At 34.0% G+C, this 24,597-nt stretch overlaps 2 protein-coding genes, 2 long non-coding RNA genes and 1 pseudogene across 4 annotated transcripts; 4 read left to right on the top strand and 1 right to left on the bottom strand.

The window, feature by feature from the left end:
- Positions 1–1,553: 1,553 nt before the first annotated feature.
- On the top strand, positions 1,554–14,479 carry LOC149563540 (uncharacterized). The gene is made up of 7 exons (XM_089828216.1): positions 1,554–1,660; positions 1,757–1,804; positions 11,984–12,097; positions 12,181–12,243; positions 12,322–12,396; positions 12,483–12,866; positions 13,967–14,479. Exons 2-7 carry the CDS (start codon positions 1,793–1,795, stop codon positions 14,477–14,479), a joined length of 1,161 nt encoding a protein of 386 aa, XP_089684342.1. The 5' UTR covers positions 1,554–1,660; positions 1,757–1,792.
- On the bottom strand, positions 9,413–10,508 carry LOC149563541 (arogenate dehydrogenase 2, chloroplastic pseudogene; annotated as a pseudogene).
- LOC149563539 (uncharacterized) lies at positions 14,367–15,726 on the top strand. The gene is made up of 4 exons (XR_016363561.1): positions 14,367–14,569; positions 14,685–14,810; positions 14,900–15,166; positions 15,484–15,726. It is a non-coding gene; the product is annotated as an uncharacterized LOC149563539 (long non-coding RNA).
- Positions 15,727–15,857: 131 nt separating this feature from the next.
- On the top strand, positions 15,858–18,612 carry LOC149563538 (uncharacterized). The gene is made up of 4 exons (XR_016363560.1): positions 15,858–16,497; positions 17,124–17,279; positions 18,003–18,092; positions 18,580–18,612. It is a non-coding gene; the product is annotated as an uncharacterized LOC149563538 (long non-coding RNA).
- Positions 18,613–19,806: 1,194 nt separating this feature from the next.
- Positions 19,807–20,999, top strand: LOC149563537 (protein argonaute 1C-like). Its single transcript, XM_089824024.1, has 3 exons — positions 19,807–19,934; positions 20,174–20,316; positions 20,532–20,999. The coding sequence occupies exons 2-3, from the start codon at positions 20,177–20,179 to the stop codon at positions 20,650–20,652; spliced, it is 261 nt and encodes an 86-aa protein (XP_089680150.1). The 5' UTR covers positions 19,807–19,934; positions 20,174–20,176; the 3' UTR covers positions 20,653–20,999.
- Positions 21,000–24,597: the final 3,598 nt, after the last annotated feature.

Below are 24,597 nucleotides of genomic sequence, written 5' to 3'. Positions count from 1 at the left end.
CAAATTGTTATTATACTTGCTGAAAGATTCATGGAAGTTGTTCTTCTAGAGAGGCCATTGAGGGTATACTGTTAGGAATTGTATATTATTAGGCACTACTTGAAGTTTTTGTCGGCATTTAATGTTATTGAAACTTATAAGAGAACATGCTAAAGATTACCAGTTGGAATAATTAATCTATAAAAATATTGGCACAACTTATTTCAGGTTTCAAATTGGTTTATAAATGCTAGAGTTAGGCTATGGAAGCCAATTGTAGAAGATATGTACATACAGGAATTAAAGGAGACATCTTATATGAATGCCTCTACCAAATAGAGAAAGAAAATGAGTCAAGGAAAAAAACTGAAAGTCCAGTGGGAGATGAAAAGAAAATGAACAAAAATGGAAAGATGATGTTGGATTGAGGGGTGTATATGATAAGCAATCTTCTTTCGAATGTGAAGGTTCCAAAGTTGATGATGGTGGAAGCACGTCATAGACTGGTTAGGAAAGTAGTGGTACAGCCCTGAGCATACCTCTAGAATCACAGTTTCGTTTAGGGGATAAGTTGATGGCACAAGAGAATTAGATATGAGCATGAATAAAAGGAGAATTAATGTTGATTCCCTATCTTCTGTAAATACAGGACCAACCATTGGGGTTGACAGAAAACTGTTTGATGAAACACATGGGTGCATTAATTTTGAACAAGGCATGAAGAGATTTAGACCTGATTTGGATGGCAACAGCTTTCAAGAATATGATAATACAATTAATTTAACTTACAACCATGAATCTGCTGGAATGGGTGGCAATTATTCCCACAAAGATTTAACTCCTAGACAAATAGGAAGCCATGGAGGTGTGTCTCTAACCTTAGGTGTGCGTCATAGTGGAGGCCAAGAAAAGTGAACAATGCCCTTTATTTATGTAGAGATGATTCTGCTTCAGACACTAATTACCATTTTAATATACACCACCATGGTAATGATGAAGGCTATGGAAATCATGGTTTTGATACCCAACATTCAGGTCAAAAAATATGTGGAAAGTCAGCTCTTGCACGATTTTGTGGGTTAGTAAGTGGTATAATTACATAAAATTTAACCCAGTTATTGTTATTATTGCAAAAAATCAGATCAGAAAGAGATTTGACCACCTTATTGATCCTGACATTTTTGCACACTTCAAATCATGTCTAACAGGTGAGAGTCGTGCCTTGTATATATTATAATCCTCTATATCTAATACCAATTTACCTATTGTCCTTGCCCATTACTCTGTTCTGATGGGTAAATTGAAAGGGTTGGGTCTGGTTTTGCATGGCAACCTTGTTTCCCATGTATGATAATCTTCTAGTTGAGCATGTGTCAGCCATAGTCTGAAGCCATAGTTAATGTAAATTTATTTTCCCTACATGCTTCATTTTTTTAATCTGATCTACTGAGTTGGATATCTACTTTCCGACATAGAAAGAAGAGAATGCTTCGCCATTACATAAAATGACAATTTGTTTGAGTAGGTACAATATTTTTTATGTTTTGAATCCAAAAATTAAGCAATAATTTTAAGACCGAGACTTATACCCTCTCGCTGACTAGTGCCTAGTTTCAGCAGGGTTGTTAGAAAGCTGAAATTGCAAATTTTGCATATAAAAGTACCTCTTCCAATATTTTGGGTAAGTGCTATATCGAAATGGATTATGTATTTTCATATATTTCAATTCCTTTTTATATAATGATCCTAATTGGCATCCATGCACTTTTCTTTGTAGCCTTCTATTTAGATATATTCTTGGCATCCATACGACATGGCAGACCAGGTACTTTTTGTTTCTTTTTGTTCCTACATTATCATTTTTCATGATATAAAACATTAACCTAAGCTTGACTAGGTAGCATATGTAGCAATTGATATATTTATAATTGTTTTCTAATTTCTTGTTGGTAGATTGCTAATTCTCTTCCTATGAGGCCTCTTCTATATTTTAAAAACCATGGGTGTTGACATTACTAACATTCATCTCCAAGGTATGATCATCTGTTACCCAACCAGAGCATTAAAAATATTACCCTTTGTTAGATGAGTAAGGTCATTGCCTTGTGATAGAATAGTACCCATTATACTAATAGGAATACAATCCACATAGAGACATGGTTCCTATTCCAAGCTTCCTTAGTGTTACACACTAGTTACACATGCATGCGTGTGCACACCTTCTCGCAACAACTCCTCGCAACTTAAGAACATTTCACCAGTTAAATGCCTTTTCAATCTATTTTGACCTATTTGACCATTGTTGACCAAATTTCTAACTAGGAAATTTATGTCGCACTAATGGCCTTATATTGAACACCAAATAGGAAAACATGATTAAACAAATATAAACATACTAATTATGGCCCTGATATAGCCTTATTACATATATTAGCAAGAATTGACCTTACTGTTGATAGTACATTGTGCATTCAGGGAAATAGTACATCAACATCTGAATATTCAGATGAACGAGTAGCAAGACCTAAACCAGGGACAAAAGAATACTTCATTGAAAAGATATATTGTACTTGCAAGAGGTGCCAAAATAGGAAACTAAAGAAGCGGCGAATGGTTCGTATCCACAAATTGAAGTATGGAGTTTACATAGAAGAGGTAAATTATAATTAACAAATTGGTACTCCTAAAGATAAACAAATACACATATTATTTAATACATTATAATATTATATTGATCATTTCAATGGCTGTAATGATGAAAAGCCACTTCCAATTCGTAATATTGTTGAAGGACCAATGAATGCCATTGAAGATAGCCACGCTCAAGATGAAGACGAAGACACATTTATGGATGAAACCACTTCGCACATACATGAGGCTGGTATCAATGAATTCATCCAAGACTTCTACACATCTGCAGAAGAAGTTATTGATTCACCCCTATCTCAGTTGGCTAGGATGCCTCTTTTCCCAAATGCTGATACATCTATATTGGCAAAAATTATGTTGTTGTTGAACTTGAAGGTTACACATGGATTGACAAACACATGCTTTACAGATATATTAAGGTTTGATTTAATATTCCCACAATCTAATTTTCTCTAGATGTTTTTAAGTTTTTGAATATCTTTTATAGTCATAAGAATCATTTGATGCATCATGTAGGCTTTTGTCAAACAAAATACTTCCAAAGGATAATCAGTTACCTCGTTCTCATAGAGAACTTTCTTCAATAATGAAAGATATTGGAATGGAGTACAAAACATATGATACATGCCCCAATGACCATATACTATACTATGGAAAGAATGCAAATTTGCAATAGTGCCCAGTATGTCATACAAGGAGGTATCGTCAAGATCAAGTATTGAAGAAGGTTCCTTATAAAGTACTACGACACATTCCACTAAAGCCAAGGTTTGAGAGGATGTTCAAATGTAAGGAGTTGGCAAAATATATGGATTATCATGCACAAGGGAGGAGCCATGATGGTGTCATGCGTATGGCTTCAGATAGCAAATATTGGAAAGATATTGACGAAAGATGGCCACATTTTAATAGTGAGCCAAGGAATGCAAGAATTTCTCTAGCAATGGATGGTGTCAATCCTTTTGGAGATCTCAAAACAACATATTCTGTTTGGCCGGTTTTAATTATTAACAACAATCTACCCCCTTGGATGACAATGAAGAAGGAGCATGCAATGCTAACTCTTATCATACCAGGTACTATAAAACATGAATACAGTTATTTTTTGAAGATTACATATATATTTATATATTTTACTATAGATAAAACCATAATTAACTTTTTTTGTACTTAGGGAAATATCAAGTAAAGGATATGGATGTCTACATGGAGCCCCTCATTGATGAGCTTTGAGAGTTATGGGATGGTGTAAATATGTATGATGTATCAAGACCCATCAATGATAGAAACTTTGTATTTCATGCAATTCTTATCTGGACAATTCATGATGCCCTAGGGCTCTCTATTTGTTGTGGTAATATATATAAAGTACATTTGTAATTATTGTTTGAATTTTATATTATCGTTTTCATTGTACCATTTTCTAAATATGGCATCCATTCTTATTTCAGGGCTGCAAAAAAAGGGGAAACATGGTTGTCCGTCATGTGGGCCAAAAATGTTGTATAGACACTCAAAAGATCTTAATAAAATTGTATATGATGAGTATAGACAATTCTTACCACAAAATCATCGCTATCGAGTGCGTGAGAAAAATGATTTCAATGGAAAGGAATTGGAAGTGAGGAAGCCAAGAAGGATGAACCCTGCTAGGTGGAAGTCCTCGTATGACAAAAGAAATGGCATGGGATTTCCACTAGGAATGAAAAGACTGTCTATTTTTTACAAATTAGAATATTATGAGAACTTACCAATAGTGCACTTATTTGATAGTATGCATATTGGAAAAAATGTGGCTGAGTGTTTGTGGAAACATCTTACTGGAACAAACCTTGAAGCACAAATAAAGTTGCGAAAGGATTTGCAAATTGCCAATATCATGCCAAACATGTGGTTGCATGGAGACAACTCATTTGTTCATGCTCCGTGGACCTTTTCATCAAAGGACAAGCTTAACATCATTAATACAATGAAAAGCATAAGATTTCCTTCTGGCTTTGGTGCTACATTAAAAAATTTATTCACGAGAGATGGATCAGACTTCTCAGGCCTAAAAACACATGATTGGCACAATTGGATTAAGGTAAGTTTGGGGAACATTGCATTTATTTGGAGGTACATTTATGAAATTGTATATCTTAGTGATAATATATGTTAATACATATTTAATGTGGTTATTTGTAAATGGTTGTGCAGTATGTATTGCCTGCAGCAATACCGAGTAGTTTTGACCATGATGTGACATTAGCTGTTTACAAACTATCCAAATATTTGAGGTATTTTGGTGACTCTTTTCACTTCAAACGCACCATCTCTTATGGCTTCATATGATTTTATACTTTTAGACTGTAATGTATAATTAATTTTTTGTAATACCTTTAATACGTGTAGGTGGGTCTCATCTAAAGAGATACATCAAGATGACCTCAAGTATTGGAAGAGGAATATTCCACTTTTGATGTGTGATATTCAAAGATGCTTCCCTCCAAGTTTTTTTAATTCTCAAGAGCATTACCTTGTACACCTAGTAGAAGAGATTGAGTTGTGTGGGCCTATTCATATTCGAACAATGTGGCTTGTGGAGAGATACATGAAAGTTTTAAAACAATTTGTGAGGCAAAAGGCTCGCCCAGAAGGGTCCATGGTTGAGGGTTACATGGTATTCCAATCAATGGTTCATTTGAGTGAGTACTTACCTCAATTGCACCTTGAAGCACCACTATTATGGAATTATAACCAACCTCCATCATTTGAAGGTGAAAAATTAGAGGGTCAAGGGACTTCAAAGAGGATAAAAGGTATGCAAAAATGAAAGTAGTTTTTATCTTAATTGTATAATAGATGACTTTTGTTTTAAATAATTATGAATTCTATTTTTAATTATAGATGCTAAGGAGTGGGAGGCATTACATTTGTATATTGCATACAATTCTGAGTTTATGTCAAAATGGATGGAGAAGTATGCTAAACAAAAGAAATTGGAGGATGAAATGGTTTTGGCCAACATATATAATAAATATGGTCGAAACTCTGCTCGAGGGCTTCCTGTAAGCCATAAAAGAAAATGGCCAGATAGATGCACATGGAATTGGCTAAAGAGCAATATTGAACACGAGGCATCAAAAGGGAGGAATAAAGTCACACCGCAACAACTGAATTTCGTTAAAGGATCGAACAACGGGGAGGTGATGCATATTTATTAACATGTTCGAAATGTTTAATAGTATTATTATTTGGTAGCATTGAATCTAATTAGTTATTTTTAATCTGAATTTAGGTAACATATTACAAAGGAATGTGGAATTTTGGGCATCATTTCCGCATCAAAAAAGTTGATGAAAAGAGACAAACTTATGATGGTGGAGTTTCAGCATCTTTTGAGGTAGAATGTCGTTCACATGCAAATGATAGACAACCAGTCACCAGCACACTACAATATTATGGAGAAGTGGAGGATATTATAGAGCTTGATTTTGTCTCTTTTAAGAAAGTTATTTTTCGTGTTGAATGGTACAAGCTTATTAAAGTGGGTGAAGAAAAAACTATATTTCAGCACAATAATGGATTCTATATGATTAATACATCTAGGTTTGAAGCCACTTCTAAACCTTATGTGTTTCCAAATCAATGTGAACAAATATTCCTCATTCCTAATTTAGAACAACAGGGATGGTCATTTGTGATTGATTATGATCCAAGAGGACGAAGAGTAACATTTGTTGAAGACATAGAGGGCCACGATTTAGTTGAAGATGAAGAAGTTCCCCTTGAAGAAATAGATGAAGAAGATGGAGATGATGAAACTTTTATTGCCAACGACGCAAATGACCAAGATGAATATCATGATGAGTTTACTGAAGATTCAAAAGGACATGAGCAAGAACATGGGCTTGAAGTCCATGAAGATGATGAATTTATTGATTTGAATTTACCTATATTTGAAGAGCAGGAAAATGATAATATCAATGTATTTGTAGATTTAGGTTCTATTAATGATGGGATATATATTCCATCAGATGAGGAAATTTCTTGTGAAGATGACATTATTTGATCACAATGTTCACTTTATGATTGTTGTGAGGATTCATACAATATAATTATATATTTTCATTTTTTAATTAAATGTACAAGCAACCAGATTGTTTCCTTTTGTTGTGTGTCCTATAGACACCACAAAAATAAATAAGGGGTGATTAAGTGCCACTATTTGGGGACATGTGCTATTCACACAGTTATATAGAGACAATAACCAAGTTATCAGTAGAAATAAATATTCATGTCTACCATAATAGACAGGCCAATTAATATTATATGCTTTTCTCTATTGTTATATCTGACTCAATTTAGCTCTTTATTTTCTGGACTGGGCAAAGATTAGTCTTAATAACTATATTTGGTGTATTGGATGTGTCTGCATATGCTTCTGTCTTTATCATTTGCAATATCAGTGCCATTTCTGTTATGAAGCAATCTTAATCAATGAATAATATAGGTAGAAATCAACCTATGGTTTGAGTTCCATAAATATGGTCCTATATTGTATTAATTCTAATTAACTTATAAACAAACATTGAGAAAGACCCCTTCACAATTTACAGAACTGTTAAGTAGCCAAAATAATTTGATTTGGGAGTATGTGACTGAGGATGCATGCAAGGATTGCGTACTATAACCGGCCTTTTTCTTAGTCATCCACAACATTTTTAATAATGTGTTCTCATGGCTTGTAGTGGTCATACTATATGCATAAATGAGGTTTGTTGGTCATGGTGGATACAATGGAGACTGACAAGTAGCAACGAAAAATGATGAATTGGGCCAGAATAATAGAATATTATGTTGAGGAGATAAGAGGCTGGTTTCAAAGGTTGCACACAGGAGGGATGGACTTTTTGCATTACAATTAGAACCTTTTGTAGCCCTATGTGTTTGGCCTGTGGTGATTAAAATTAATGCAAATACCAATTTTTTTATTACAATTATTTGTACCCAAATTCAAATAGATGAGCTTGTTCAGATTTCCTACCTCCTCTGGAACGGCTCCACTGAACTCATTTGGACCCAAACTCAAATGGATGAGCTTGTTCAGAATTCCTATCTCCTCTGGAATTGCTCCATTGAACTCATTCAGACCAAGTTCTAAAGAAGTTAATTGAGTCCAATTCAAGACAACCTCTAGAAATCGGCCCTCAAAAAGATTTTGAGTTATATCAAGGGTTGTTAGGGGAAGCTTGGAGAAACTCACGGGCAGTGGTCCCTTGATCCGGTTTCCTGAAATGCCAATCCATTGAAGATTACTACATTTTCCTAATTCTTGTGGAATATGGCCACTGATTTTTATGGTGATACATAATGATATTTGGTTAACCTGTTTCAACTTGCCTAATTCAGGTGGTATGGGGCCGGATAACACATTATTGGATAGTAACAATACTTCAAGGGAAGAAAAATAGCTAGGGATGCTGGGATCTGTTACCTTAACTTGTTAAAATGTAAGTAAACACTCTGTAACTTTTCCAGCCTACCCAACTCAGAGGGAATGTCTCCGGTCAAGCCATTGTAAGAAAATGCAATATAGTACAACTCAGAACAATTATTGAAAGAAGAAGGGATATTACCACTGACCGAATTGCCTTCAAAGTAGAGATATGCCAGATTTTTTATCGAACCCAAATCAAGGGGAGTTGAACCTGTGAGATTGTTGTAGCCAATGCTCAATTGAAGGAAAGAGGTGCAATTGCTTAGAGAAATTGGATGCTTTCACTTAGACAATTGTTCTCCAAGAAGAGACTGTCCAACATATCCAGGTGGCCAAACCCTGCTGGTATTGTACCCTTCAAATTGTTTTCCCCAAATGAAATCACTTGAAGATGTGAGCAATTGGTCAGAGACATTGGAATGCTTCTATTTAGATGGTTAAAGGACAAAATCAGACGATCTAACTTGCTCAAATTGCCATATTCTGCAGGTATGCTCCCAGTCAAGTTGTTCATAGAAAGTCTGATCCCTCGAACGTGCGAGCAATTGGAGAGAGATATAGGGATGAACCCTTCCAGTCCATTATGACTAAGGTTTACAATGCTTAAGGCTTTCAATTGGCCAAGCTCAATTGGAATATTTTCGGTGAAAAATTTATTGGTGAGATTCAATATCTTTAGTGACGAGATGGCTGCTATGGTGAGAAATATAGTACCTTCCAATTTCATGTGAGGAAGAATTATGCCCACAACTTTTATGGAACCCTTTCTGCACAGAAGACCATTCCAGGAGCATATGTTTGCTGCATTAGAAGAAACCCAACTGGAGAGTGATTTCATGGGGTCAGCCGTAATGCCCTTTTTGAAAGCAAGTAGATTCTCTAGATCCCTCTTATCCAAACCATCATCCCTCTTATCCAAACCATCATTCTCTGGCAGGATGTGGCCTTTCACTACTGAAAATGTTCCATCCACTCTATGGAAGACATGAGAAAAGAAAAGGAGTTGTTTTCATTTTGTCTTGCATTGACAAGGGTCATAGTGAATATCACAGCTGACTTCTAATTCAGCTAATTCTGATGACAAAACAATCCAAAAATTACATAGAGAAGATGTTATTCCTACTCTTCTACTTCAAAGGACATGCAATGACAAGCAAACAAAAAAAAGGAAATTTTACGAGAGAAGTCTCCTAATAAAAAGTGAGAAAGTTTTACCAACTATGTTAAACAAACACACTCTGCTAGGCTACAGATAAGAAGGAAATTGCATGGCTCTACTAGGTTTCTAGAGAACAGATAATTCATTTATTTTGTTTGTAATGGAACTGCAGCATCCGAAGGACTCGTGTTTTTTGGATCTGCAAGAGTTGAATTTTTCTCAGGCACTCCTCCTCTGGCAACCCCATCAAATAGCTCTGTTCTTAAAATCTTGTGCAACTGGCCAACAAGTTGTTTCTTTAGAGCATCAAAAGCCATTTCTAGCCTCTCTAATTGCTCTGTTGAATTAATATTGTACATAAACAAACCATAATAAAGATCAAAGCTATCTCCACAAGTGTTCTCAACCATTCGAAGTAATGACTCATAATCTTTAGTATTTATTGGGGTGGATTCCAAATTCAATTTCCCTAACATCCTCCCAACAGTGTGTGTAATAAATTGTGTTTCAGCTGCATGGTGATCATGTTCCACACGGGACATCTCAACCATCCTACAACCTTCTTTTGCAAATATTTACAAAAATCGCTCACAGCGCTCAGCTCTTAACCCTTCTCCAATCTTAACCATATCATAGACCAAGGGAAGACCTCTCCACCCAGCTTTTCCATTCTCAGGCCCAAACATAGGATGGGTGCACAATGTATCAAATTCTGGGGGAAGCACCTATAAAAAGAGATTGCGTGGAAACTCTTTGACTCAAAGGACATCGGCAAATAATGTATTTCATTTCAATCTTTGACTTGGAAATGATTTCAACACAGACTCTGTTGATATGATAGATATGCATGGCAATATCACCTCTGGATGCTCTTCACAAAAATCATCTTGATCTGTCTAAAATGAAACTCCCATCTTACGTGCAACCTCACTATGATCTGTTCCAGAATAAGCCAATACTATGTGACCTTGGCGGACAATGGTCTTAGCAAGAAACTGACCAAAATTGCCAAAGCCCACTATGCCAATCTTTAACTTACTACTCTTCTTGATTTTATTACTTATCTTCAATTCATAATCAAATGGCTGTGCAGCATCGAAAGCTATAACTTTCAAATTCCTTGGGCAGTGACTTTTCTTTCCATTTTGTTTCTTCTTCTGCAAAACTGAAACTTCTGTCTAAAACCAGAACAAGGCTGTGAGGAATGAAATGAAAAATGGAAACTTTGATTGAAGCAACCATGTCCACACTTGCTCTCTACTTTACACTGTACCTTCAAATGAACAAATGAGGCTGTCAGACAGCTCAAAAAATGAAGTAGCCATAAAAATACAAATGTAATATAGCCCTCTGCGGTTATAACTGGATAGTAATTGCTGGGCATTCACATTGCAAAAGCAACAGTCTACAATTTGAAGCTACATAGGGTAAAATCTAATGTTGTGATATTTCTATCAAGATTCAACTATGTAGTTTTTTGAGACAAATAAATTGTGCCCATGTTTAATGAGCAATGGTTTAAATAAGCCTTTCTCTTCTGAGAACCAATGGTAGTACTCATTTCATTTAGGTGATGCTCACATAGGTGAAGCTACGGGACTTCCCAGGAGGATGCTACATTTAAGCAAAAGTTTAGAAAAATGTTATGGAAGAAATCCTGACCACACTATAATAATGGCCAGATTGTTTTATAAACCAGTTAGTCAAGGATTGGGCACTAGTATCTTAGGAATTGGTTAAGAAACCTCTATCATTTTGAAATGAAACGCTAAGAACCTTATCTATACCAAAAAAAATGGACACTGTTGCATAAGGTAGACTACGATGTTCCAGACTAACAGGTATGTGGGGGTTGGAATGCAAATAACTGAAATGAAGAATATGTAAATATTGTTTAAAGTAGAACTTTTGAATTTGACAAGTAATAAAGAAATAAATGTACTGGACATAACCTATGGGCTATTTAGCTTACAATGTTCATTGCCACTTCCAATGCGAAGATTTAAAATATTCAAAAGAACATCTAATCTGATAGAAAAGCAGGGAAGTTACACTAAGTTTTGATTTAGATTTAATTGGATATACTATAGGTTCGGCTAATTGATTTTAAGAAGCAAAATTAGACATTAATCCACAAGTGGCGATAAATAGTCAATGAAACTAAGAAAAAGTATATGGGTGAAAAATTAGACAACGGAGCACCCATAACAAGACTTTTATCCCACCTTATCCCACACCATGTTAAATATAGTTAGTAATATCACCAAATATTTACCAAGAAGAAATAGGCCAAATCTTCATTCCATAAAATGAACGATCAAAATAAAGCTAGAGTAGACATGTTAAATATAGTTAGTAATATCAGCAAAGATTTACCAAGAAGAAATAGGCCAAATATTCATTCTATAAAATGAATGATCAAAATAAAGCCAGAGTAGACTCATTACCACTGTTGCAATGAGGGGGGTACAAAAATGACAAACATAAACCTAGCCAAATAACATATTCCAAATTACACATCGGGTACTACCAACCTTCTAGCTAGAATTTTAACATAATGTTTTTGAGTTTAAGAAATGGATGCTATAGTTTTGTATCATGGACAACATATAGATTATTATATATTAGAAAAAATGTATATTGTTTATAAGAAATAAAAGATTGTTCCATGTCTAATCAATATTTTGTAATTTTATGTCATTATGTGTTTCTTAAAGGATGTGCCTATGGGTGCTTCGGACTCTACTATGGGAGATCCATTGATCTTAAATGGTCTTATTAAGATGCTAAGAAATGGTCAAGGGGAAAACATTACTAGGATGGTGCAGGAGGTAAGTTTGAAAGTTTTCTTTTATAAGTCCAATTATCTTAAATTTTGTGACCTGTTGAGCTAACTTATGTTTATGGAATGTAGGCCATCTCCAAAGTTGTTCCAACCCCTAGTAAGCCCTTGAGTACCTCTCACACTATGGCGATGGTAAGATCTAATATATGTTATTGTGTAATTAATTATCTTATTTCACCTTTTTAAAAGTGATTTTTTCTTTTGTCATAGGGCATTTCTACAGTAGCTCCCCCAAGCTTGCATGATCCAATTATGCCGTCTGGTACACCCAATATAATGCAAATGGTAAGACTCAGTCATATGTTTGTTTGGGTTTGATTATGTTGTTTACCATATTATACCACTTAAATATTTATTTTTGACATTTGCAGAATATGTCAAGTAGATGTGTCATGCCCTCAACATCTCAACTAGATACACCTACCTCAAGAGTGATATCAAGCACAATGCCTCATAACATGCCTTTGAGATCAAGCATGGGTGCTCCTACTATCCCTGTTGTAATTGACATGCAAACTCATGCTACGAGTATACCAAAATCATTAAATAATCCATCAAGTGTGGATTCAATCAGAATTCTCCCACAAACACCTGAACAAGCTTCGTTGAGGAATCTTATAGAATCACAATCAAAAACATTAAGGCTCCTACCAGACTCTCCTGAAAATGCTGAATATAGGAAGGAAATACATAAGCAAATCAAGTTGTGGGAGAGGACATTGTTGGGGACTGCAGGGACTGCTTTAGATGAACAGGTACAATTATTTATAAGTATTATTGTGATACTGTATTCCTATCAACTGATTTCATTTCAAGTTGTGTTTCACTTTGTGACTAATTTCAAGTGTCACTTTTGTTTTTAGTCTTGCTACTAGTAAGGAATAGTAGTACCAAAATTATTGGGTAAAGTGTTTAGACTCTGATCATTGCAACAATCAAGCTTGTTTAGTGTTGTGTGCTTGCAAACTGTGCTTCTACATGTTGTTTATCTTCTATGAGATGCTCTTCATGTTGTTTAACATATAAGTATTTTCTACAACCACTATGACAACCATAGCCTTACCATTGCAACTATAGCTTGATCACAACTATTTTTATAGCCACGATGAGAACCATAGGCCTAACTGGTAACATTCTAGCTCATGTTATTATGTATGCAAGGCTCATTTATAGAGAATCCTCACTCAGACATCATGTACTTCATGCTTATTTTTTGTGACATTATAGAAAATAATTGGAGTGCATTGTCCCCACCTTCATCTCTTTTGGCATTGTGCTAAAGAACTAATCCCTGCTTTGGGATTCTACAGCTTGTTGCTATAATTGAACTTCTTATAGTCAAACCCATTGAAAATCAATGTTGTATTTGTAAAATTTATGCGGATCCTCCTCAAATCTACTAGATTTTATTTTTTCATAGCCTATTCTTGGAGCAAATCACAACTAAAAGAACATAAAAATTTGAGGTTACAGACACCCTCTTATTCCCTCTCTTTGACAACAACCTACTGGTCTGTCACTCTTTTTTGAGAGACCTATTTCGAAACTGTTATTGCTGCCACCTTCAATATTATATCTCCTTATAAATGACTGGTTACAGAACCATGATTTGGTACTCTGCAAACTCACTCATATGCTAAAAAGGAAAGGGAGTCATTTTGTCTACTCTTCCTTCAAAAATATCTCAAACTATCCACTGTAATGTCCAGAATGTCTTGTGTTAATGAATAGCAAGGGTAACTAATTTAGTTATCTGGTTCCATATTTGATGTTCAAAATAATTAGTTTTAAATTGGAAATAGTTTTATATTTTGGCTGGGTTTCTAATGATTCAAAATTCTCTTTTTACATATAGGAAACAAATGAAAATGAAACTCATGTACCTATTGTGGCATCGACATCAACTCCTCAGACTTCAAATGTTTCCTTAGTCACTACAAAAGGGGCACAGGAAGTTACACTCTTGCTATCCTCGGAAGGTGAAGTCTTAAAGGATGAAATTGGTATGAAATTCTTTCATTTTATATATCATCGTTCAGAGCAACTGTTTGGCAATACAGTTCAACGAGATTGGAGGAACCAATGCAAACTTAAGAAAGCTAAAATTTGTAATGATGTGATAATGGAATTTGGTGACCCTGGCTTTGATGAGGAATACATTTTGGAAATTTCTCGGAAATATATACATTCTAAAAGAGATAATTTAAGGTGCAAGTTGAAAAATGACCTCAGTTATCCACGTCCAGCTTGGATTATAGATCCAACAACATGGGATGAGCTCATTAAAGATGGAAAATTTAAGAGAAAGCACCATGATAATCATAGTGATATACCAGTTTTAGTAGGAGGCTCTAAAAGACGTCTTTGAGATACAACAAAAGCAACCCAAGCCAGGGTGTCAAGTATTGGATCTCATAAATTAGGATCTGGCGGGTACAATAGCATTCGTGGTGCCTTGGTAAGTGAAGATTTTCATGTTTATTATTTTGTATTCCATAGAAAAGTCATGTCAAAGTTTTGATTTTATTATATCTAATAAGTTATTAAAAAATTGGTTATATTTGTTAATGCAGGTTCACCAATTTCAAAAGGAAGCATCACGAGAGGACTTAAAATTTGCTTTGCTTAATGGTTCCCAATGCCTGAGGAAACACATGCTAGACCGAGGGGATATATTAGCCAGTGGTCATGAAAATGAGGTAAGTTTATTATAATATTTTAAAACTTACAGAATAGTTCAATCAAAGGTATTATGTCAAATCAATCTCTTAAATTGTGTTGTGTGTAGGGAACCCAACAATCTAACTCACCACAGAGTGAGAATGGAGATGAGGTAGGGGAACATGATGAAATATTTTTTGCACAGAACAATTCAAATATCATTCCGCCATCTCAGCAAGAAACTATGCGTAAATCTCAGCATGTTGCAAACAATAATTATCAAGAGGGTTCTCAATGTCATGAACAGATTGCACCCACAATTAGAATGGTGCCTCGTAAAAAGAGAACACAAAGAAAGAAGATGGATGTGATATAACCTGGATTTAAAAGCCAGGTATGTAGTACAAATATTCTTTTGTCATTGTTACTGATCTATTTACTGGTCTATTTAAGTACGTCGTCATTATTTATTATGTTCATTGTACTAAAAACATTATAATTGTGTATAGTGTTGTGATCACCATAAAGGCCCTTTGTTTCTTTGTTTCTCCTTTCAAAATTGACACTGTAGCATTCATCTGCTTTCTAGTTATTTGTTCTACTGTTATTTATAATTTGTGCATTATATTTATGGACTTCTCCATTTATGAGAAACTATAATTGATTAGTTATATTATATTCTTAGACATCTTATTTTATATTTTTTTTTAGGCATTCAGAGGAAAATGAAGAACATGATCTACTTATTGTTCAGTTAAGATGCATCTGCATATGGTCTTAAATTGGATATGGCATGAAAAGAACAGTACAACTTCAACACATTGAAAACAAAGCATTTCAGATTTCACCTTTAATTTCAATTGATTTTCTTTATCATCTTTTTTAGAATGTATCGTTATGGCCTCTTACGTGCTTACATACATATTTCCACCACTTACAGTAAAAACGATTATATTTTTGGAAAGCATCTGATGTTAAATATAAATGATTAGTTCTCAATGGTTTCTTATTTCATTTACAGCTACTGATGTTTCTCTAAAAATTCTATTCTTTGTCTACATAACTTTGGGTCCACCACACTTTTTTAGAATTTTTCTTCGGATGGAACATGACAATTTAGGTGTTCTATTTTATTTTGCTCAAGCAATACTACCTCACTTTGCACTTGGAACAGAGGGTAAACTATCTTATTCTAATTTGTCATTCTCTTATATAATTTTGAGACACTTGTGGGTGAATTGGGTAAGATAATCTACTCTATTGAACTCATGAATTCAACAATTGGGTATATTTAGTACAATGTTCTATTGATGTAATTGTGCACAATAACATTATTAGCAAAGTGGCCTTAATGAGAAATCATTTCAACTTGCTGCTACCACTAACTAGTGTTCAGGTACATCGTATCAATTTTCCTATTACATTATTATTTAGACTGCTACATCTAAAATGCAAATATTGGTGTTATGTAGGTCTCAAGAATTTTCTGAAGATATTGCAAATAGTACTATTTAATATATACAAGCAGGATTACTTGATGAAAGGGCAACATCCAGAGCTGAAAACGAAGGTAGTGAGAAAAATGCTAAGAGGGTTAGGAAATTTCATTTTTCTAAGTTACTGTCAAACTCTTTTTCAGATTTCATGCCTGTAGACACCCTGGTTTCATCACGGCCACAATATTGGATGAAGATTCAAGGAGGCTTCCAAGAGATCAGAATTTCGGTAATAATTTCATCTTTAATCAAATACAAATATGTAGACTGTCTTGAAACTATAAGTAGAAACATTTAGGATGCCTTTCTTCAATTTCTTTCATATTCAGAGACTTTAATCAAATACAGCACAGGCAACATCAACAAATTAAAAGAAAAAGAAAATATGTGGTAGGTTTCTGTATTCACTTTCATACTCATTAATGTTTTCTTTCTTACTAGATCTATGATGTGGTAGCTGTAGCCAGGCTTCTGAATGCCACCTTAGTCAATTGTCATTGCCCTATTTTATTCCTACTATGAATCCCTTTCTTAGCTAACATTACTGTTAAACCAAATTTAGACAAGCTTTTCAGCCTGGTGTTTAGTTTTTGAATTCTAGTCTGTATGATGCTGGCAGTTTTCTGTTAGCTAAACTAAAGAGCTTGCAAATTTCAATGCAAGAGGACGCACATATATTGAGGGAGGGCTCGAGTATAAATTTCTCGGGCTCACCATTTTGGCAAAAAACAGTAACAGTTCGCTTACATTTTTTATGAAGGGTTGAACAGGTGGCATTTTCAGATAACATATGTTGGATGGAGCATAAAAACAATTTGTCTTAATTCAAGTTTTCCTAATGTTCTTAATGCACAGGTTGCTGATTGTCTACGGACATTTGAGCAGACATGATTTTGGTTGATTCTCATTAGCATTTCAAATGGTGGCAGAGCCCTCCACAACTACCAATGTGAGAGAACAAACTATTCCACAGATCATGACAGATAAAACAGATTGTGGAGACTATATTTGGTAAGAATCCATAGGAATTGCGTAGTATGATGAAACAAAAATGAAACACTGATTCTTTGACGTATGATTGGACTATTGAGGGGTGTGACTAAAAATATTTCTCTCACAAATAAAAGCATTTTCATTGAGATATCTTATGTGATCATCTATTCCATTTCTTTTTTTTTTAAAATCAAGCATGCTCTGGAAAAGCCCACCAATGTATTTCATCACTCAATTCTCGTGGGCACAAAATGCTAGGTTTTGCGATATAGGCATGTTTCTTAACAGTGTCGCAATATCCCCAGTGAGTGCTAAATATGGAGAAAAAGTTGTGCAGGGCAGAATTTTCCTTGAAGATGTGAAGCTTAACAAATTGTAGTGTTGTGTGCTTGCAAATTATGTTTCTACATGTTCTTCATCTGCTATGAGATGTTCTTCAGCTTGTTTATCATGTACAATGCTTTTATTAGATTTATTCCAATTCATTAGAGCATCTTTAGTATTATAGAACTATATCGTGCAAGATAACCATTTGGTTGCGTGGAATTGAGAGTTTGTCGTGAACACTCTTTAATGCATTTCTAGGTGATGATATTTAATTGATAGTTTCTGATTAATTGAAACTGTATTTCCCTGATAAAGGGAATTTATGGACAACATCTTTCTACAATGTTTTACCCTGTCATTTTTTTTTGTAAGGTTAGTTTGACACTTTTCTGGGTTTTGCATAATGGATGAAAGGATGCCTCACAGCAGCTGTGGCAGCCAAAACAATCAGCACAGGGATGAATGCACAGGAAGACCTCAATAAATATGAAGCTGAAACACATGGTGAGTTTGGCATTGGGTTTTCAAAACATTTTGGTTCTGTTGATTTAAAGGCAGATGAAGGTGGAGCCTGCATATGTCTGTCAATGGTTTGATTGGTTGTTTTGTTTTGTTTTGTTTTGTTTGACATACATTTTATCAATTGTAACATATGTAGGCAGAAGTTCTATTGTTGTTGAATTCTTTTTTATTTATATACTTACAACACAGTGTAATTCACATATTCGATAGTGGAAGTTGAACTAGTTTTATGTATCACGATTTTCTTTCTCGAGTATCCAATATGGAGGAAACATATATCAAGGAAGCATTTTTATGTTGTTTCCAGTTGTCTTTGAAAACTTAGTTTGTGACAAATGTGAAATTATATGTAATTGAATACTACTAGCTCTTCTAAACTTGTGTTTATATATTTTCCTGCCAGTTTTAACCAACTCCAGGAGGGGAGATAAACTAATGATAAGTTTATTCAATTTTTTTTTTGTCTCAGGTAACCGGTTCATTCAAATGCAAATTTCAGGTGAGATGGTTTCCATTTATTCATTCATCTTTGATTTATCTAAGAAATTGCAAGTTCCATCATCTATCTTTGAAACTTTTAGTGTTGTACTACAGACCAGAAAACAAGACTCATTTTACAATTTACTTATTTGTACTCCATTTTTCTTATAAGAAATGGTATGAAAAATAGTGCCATTTGGTTAGAAATAGTCCCTTCTAGGTCTATACATGGCTTGTGGCTCTTGCAATTTCATAACTTCATGATTGTTAATATTGACCAATCTGTTGCTTCTTATCACATTTTCTTGTGCACTTCCTTATGCTTACGTTTACTTTTCTTTTTCACACTGTCTTTTCTCAGCCAACTTTTTCTTCTCTTTCAATGTTAGCACCTTCACTGGATTGGTGTTCCTTAATGCTACTCAAATTCTTTCCATGTGCCTACCTTTTGTAGGTGAGCAACTTGTAGCCGTTAAGAAACCTTGAATTTTAAGATTTGCATTGTAATGCTTGCAATCTGTGAAAAAGGGTAGGTGAATAGACTTGAACCTTTAACATACTAATTTTAAACATGGTATCTTACTATGAAAACTACATTATATGAGTAAGATTATCTTGCATCACTTTAACACAATGTTTCTCTTATGTTTCTCTTCAAGAGTTAAATTTACAGCCACCAGTTCCACTATATACATCACCTCCTAGTCAAGTTGAGTCTGCATTGAAATGTGTGTACACAGCAATAAAAAATAGACTTAGGGAAAAGGAATTGGAGCTTCTGATTACAATTTTTCCTGATAACAATGGTCCTTTCTATGGTATATGTCATCAACTATGTATTCTTTTACTATTGCTCCAAGTAGGCGGTCATGATATATGGGGTGAAGACATGGAAAGTTGAGTTTTGATTTTTGTCCTTATGCTTTCTCGAGGAGAACTGAAAAGGATATGCAAGACCGAACCCACCATAGTTTCTCAATGTTGTTTATCCAAACATGTAAAGAAGAAGAGAAAATAGCACATGGCTAATGTATCTCTCAAGATTAATGTTAAGGTGAACAGTGTGATATGTTGTAAAATTTGATGGATGTTTGTTTGAACTGCAGATACGAAAAATAAATTCTATGTTTTCATATTGCATGAACTCATTCCCATGGAAGTTATAATTTTTTCATAATCAATTTTATATGGTGGGATTGGTTATAGGTGGGTGGAAGGAACACTATTCTTGTAGATGCTCTATAGAGGAGGATATCTCTTGTCACTGATGTTCCAACTATAATATTTTGAGTAGATGTAGCTTGCCCTCACCTTGGAGATGACACGAGTCCTTCCATAGTAGCTGTAAACAAATAATGCTACCCTCTTTAATTTAGTTCATGGATGTTTTGTATCTTTTAATTTTCTTTCACTTAATTTATTTTAAGTGTTACAATTGGCATGTATGCTTCTTCCCATAGAGATGAAAAAAGGGGAGATATCAATGGATTTCCTCATGATTTCTAATGACTCACTTTAAGTACAATTTGCATTTAATCTTTGTCACATCTTATTTAAATTCGATGTGCTGGATGTCAAACCAGGTCATGACTTCCCAAGATTGGCCAGAAGTCACAAAGTATATGGGTCTCGCTTTTGCTCAATCACATCATCAAGAGATGATTGAAGACCTTTATGAGGTTGTCCAAGATTCTAAAGGAAGACTTGTTGCTAGTGGCATGATAAGGTATACTTAAAATATACTTCAAATCTTGAACTAATCTAACTAGATTTTTTGTAGTGAGTATCAGAAGTATAGATCTAGGACTTGGTATGGTATCTTTCTACTTCTAATTTGTTAGGTATGAGGGTTTCTTTTAAAAGACTTTTTTTGCATCTCCATGAAAGGGTTTGTGAAAAATTATTATGACAAATAGCTGACATGCAATTTATGCAATGCAGGTGTTTGAATTGCTTAGTGAAGGCAAGCTTTTGGATCTTGTGGATCCAAAATTTGGAGATAATTATTGTGTATAAGGTTTTAAGAATTATTCAAGTGGCCCTCTGTACACTCAAGGAATGAGTTCTTCCCGACCATCAATGAGCCTGACAGTTTAAATGCTATCAAGGGAGGCTTCCATTGAGGATGTATGTAGAATGAGCATTGTAGATTCTGTAGCTGGAGTTTCACTACTCTCATCAAGGACAAAAGCCATTTAGACCACTCGCCCTTAAACTCTTATGGTTCTTCAATCACTTGTCAAAAATGTGGTGGGCTCTATGGTCCTTTAATCACTTGTCAACTATTTTTTCTCATTAGAGAAAAGAATATGCTCCTATCAGCTCTTTGTTGCGTGTACATAAACGTGCAACTGCTAGTGTTTAATGCTGTGTTCCTTTTGTGGATTAGCTCCCACATTATTTTGTAAGACAACATTGATAATAAATGAAAAATAAATATAATTTTTTTATTCGAGTTAGGTTTTTACTATTTATTTTAGTGCTTTGCAAGAATTAAACATTGGAAATAATTATAGTAAATATTAAATGTTAAAAATTATATATAATTAAATTGTTTATTTTTTATTACATTCATTCATAAAGGTGATATTAAAAAAAAAATCATCTCTCTAACTAATCTTTCTAAATAAAGACACAAGTGAAATTGTCTCTACAAGACAATAAATAGCCTGGTTTTATATCGTCTTTAAGGGACTGATTAAAGACGATAAGTAAAGGTTTTATATCGTCTTTAAGAGAATAATTAAAGACAATAAGTAAATGTTTTATATCGTCTTTAAGAAACAATAATTAACGACAATAATTAAAGACATTGAATTAAAAATGATATTTACGACAATAAACAACTTTTATTTCATCTCAAATAAAGACAATTGACTCAACAATTGTCTCTATAATCGTCTTTAACCCTACTTCTATGTAGTAGTGATTTTACCATCGTAATATAGTTCTTCCAGTAGATTTGCAATAGGAGGGATGCAAAAGACATTGTAGGCATCCGTGAGAAAACCCATGCCTGCTACAATTACCGCACGGAAACGATAGAATTGTTTCCTTGCTATGTCCAGATGAGATAGCACCTTCAGCTCCATTGTTCCCAAGCAAAGAAATGAAAAATTGTAAACAAAGAAGATGAGCCCAATGCTACAATGTTTATCGTGGTTTGGCAAATTTTGTCTATAAACAGAGAAGATGAACCCAATGATACAATATTGATTATCGTTGTTTATCGTTGTTGGACAAATCTTGTTCTAACAAGAAATTCTTATATTAACCAAATATCCGAATAATTGCATTACGTGAACCACAAAGCCATTATAAGGAGCTCTAAGAATACACAGAACCCTTTCCAAGATGGGACGTTGGGGAATGGTATAAATAAGAGATCAATGTTTTTGTAAACGTCAAAAAAGTTGACTCTGTCTACCTATAATTCCATAGCTGAATATGATTCGAGAGCTCGAATTTATCAGTGATACGAATCTCGTGTTTCTTATGGCACATGGGAACTTTCGCAAAAGAACCCATATATTTTGAATCTAATTGAGAATCACGACGGAAACAGGTAATATAGCACTCCTCGTGGCAACAGCTAGTAGTTTACAAATCGTGGTCAGTCGATTTTGTTGGCTTCCAATGGCACTTATTGTTTTATGTTTATGTCGCATCCACAAATCTAATCGAAATAATCTTTTGGAGATTTTCACTTACTCTTGAGTATGACAATATTAAGGATAATCCAAGATTTTATCCTCGGTCACAGCGTTTAACCAGATATGAATGACAGTATTGACCTAGTGGAATCCGATTAATGTTAATCTTCAATTCCCACAACAGAAACTAATCTATCTACACAAAATTGGGGAATTTTTTTGTGTAATAAGTGAGTTGTCAAACTAAGGTACCAAATCAACTTCATCAATAAATCAAGGGTCCATTGACAACTATTAGTTTATTCAATGAATATTGAAGAGAAAATTTATTTTTAAAAGACTCAATTAATTTTGATTATTTAATACTTTTAGTTTAAGAATAAAACTTTGGCGTGTGATATTTAAGCTTTCCCCTATTAAACAAAATATGATATCTTTTATAATATATTTATTTACAATTTTAATCATATAAATTTTAACTCTTTTAAATTTTTTCCTCTATGTTGTATTAAAAGCTAAGTATAATAAAAATATTTAGTTAATATGAACAATACAAGAATTAAAAACATTAGGGAAAGACAACTAAAACAAAAAAGGTAGTATTTGGTGAACTATGAAAATTCTGTGAATTGGACTAGTTGGACAATCATATGGATAGGATAGGCTTCGAAAAGAAATGAAACAAGCCAAAGAGGGTAAAACTATATATTTTCATTATTTACATTTTAGTACTATTGTAGCCATAAACTAATTTATGAAATGGGCAAAAACAACAATATCTAGTGTGATTCAAATAACTACAATATCAATGTTCAATGTTTGGAAAAATGCTTGAAAAAACTTTAAAAGGTTGTATGCAAACCAAAAGCCATCTTATTATTCGAAAATGCAAGAATACATACAATGGAAGAACATCAAAAGTCACCTCATCCATGAATTCAAAATATTTATGTGGCTAAAATAATATAACAATATTTATCTAAAACTATTCAAAAACTAAGTATTTATTTACCCCAACTTGTTGGGGTCATAACTTTTGACCTAGAGCTCAAAATTCAAGACCATTTACACCTTTGGAAAGAAGAACTAAAAATGTAGTTTCAATCACTAATATAGGGAACCTTTGGCTGCACAATTTTAAGGACCTATGAAAGTTTCAACTTCAAATTTTGAGTAGAAGACCTCTAAAAAAGCCATTTCTAAGACTTCAGAAAACTTTAAAAATTATGAATTTTTTTTATATTTTAATTTTTTAATGTTGGAAGTCCTTAGATATTCTAGATCAAGCATATTTCATATTTCTTTTCTTCTTTGAAGGAATAAGACTTTACTATGGATCCACATATATATAAAATATGGAGAGTGTAAGCTATTGAGACAACATTTTTAGGGTTTCATAGACTATGTTGGAGTTGATGTAGATCCAAATGGAGAGGATGAGGACGATGATGTCCACTTATAGGTTCTCCTACTCTAGTTTGTGAGTGTTGAGTTGTGACTTTTGTTTGGTTCTCCAGTAGTTTCCTCCTATTATTTTTTACCCACTTCAATATTCTTGGGAATTGTGGTTGATAGTCTTTGTAGCTCTCCATCTTGGGCTTTTTGTGTGGTTTTTTCTTTTGGCTCTTCATCACCTTTAGGTTCTCCTAGTTTGCATCTTGTCATTCTTTTATCATTTCTGTGCAGTTTTGTGGGTTGTATCATTTGATGTTTTCCCTGTGGGTTTTGTGGTCCTTTCATTCTATTTGGTGCCTTCTTTTCCTTCTTCTAACATAGGCATTTTTCTTCTTCTTTGTGATTCTTATTCATATTAATTCCAAATTCATCTTAGCCATGAATTCAAAATGTTTATGTGGCTAAAACAATATAACAATATTTATCTAACACTATTCAAAATCTAAGTATTTATTTACCACAACTTGTTGGGGTCATAACTTTTGACCTAGAGCTCAAAATTCAAGACCATTTCCATCTTTGGAAAGAAGATTTAAATATATAGTTTCAATCACTAATATAGGGAACCTTCGGCTAAACAATTTTAAGGACTGATGAAAGATTTAACTTCAATACTTGAGCAAAAGAAGTCATTTTCTAAGACTTAGAGAGAAAACTTTTAAAATCATGATTTTTTTAATTTTAAATTTTCTTAGTTTGAAGTCCTTAGATATTATGGATCAAGAAATATTGCATATTTCTTTCCTTCTTTGAAGGAACAAGACTCTACTATGGATCCACACACACACACACACACACACACACACACACCCACACACATATAATATGAAGAGTGTAAGCTATCGAGACAACTTGTTTAGGGTTTCACGAATTGTGTTGTAGGTGGTGTAGATTCAAAT

The sequence above is a fragment of the Cupressus sempervirens genome, chromosome 4 (assembly GCF_028749045.1).
Source record: "Cupressus sempervirens isolate cs-2001-9-10 chromosome 4, ASM2874904v1, whole genome shotgun sequence".
Lineage (NCBI taxonomy): Eukaryota > Viridiplantae > Streptophyta > Pinopsida > Cupressales > Cupressaceae > Cupressus > Cupressus sempervirens.
The sequence above is the reverse complement of the archived record's forward strand: the minus strand, read 5'-3'. Positions and strand labels throughout refer to the sequence as shown.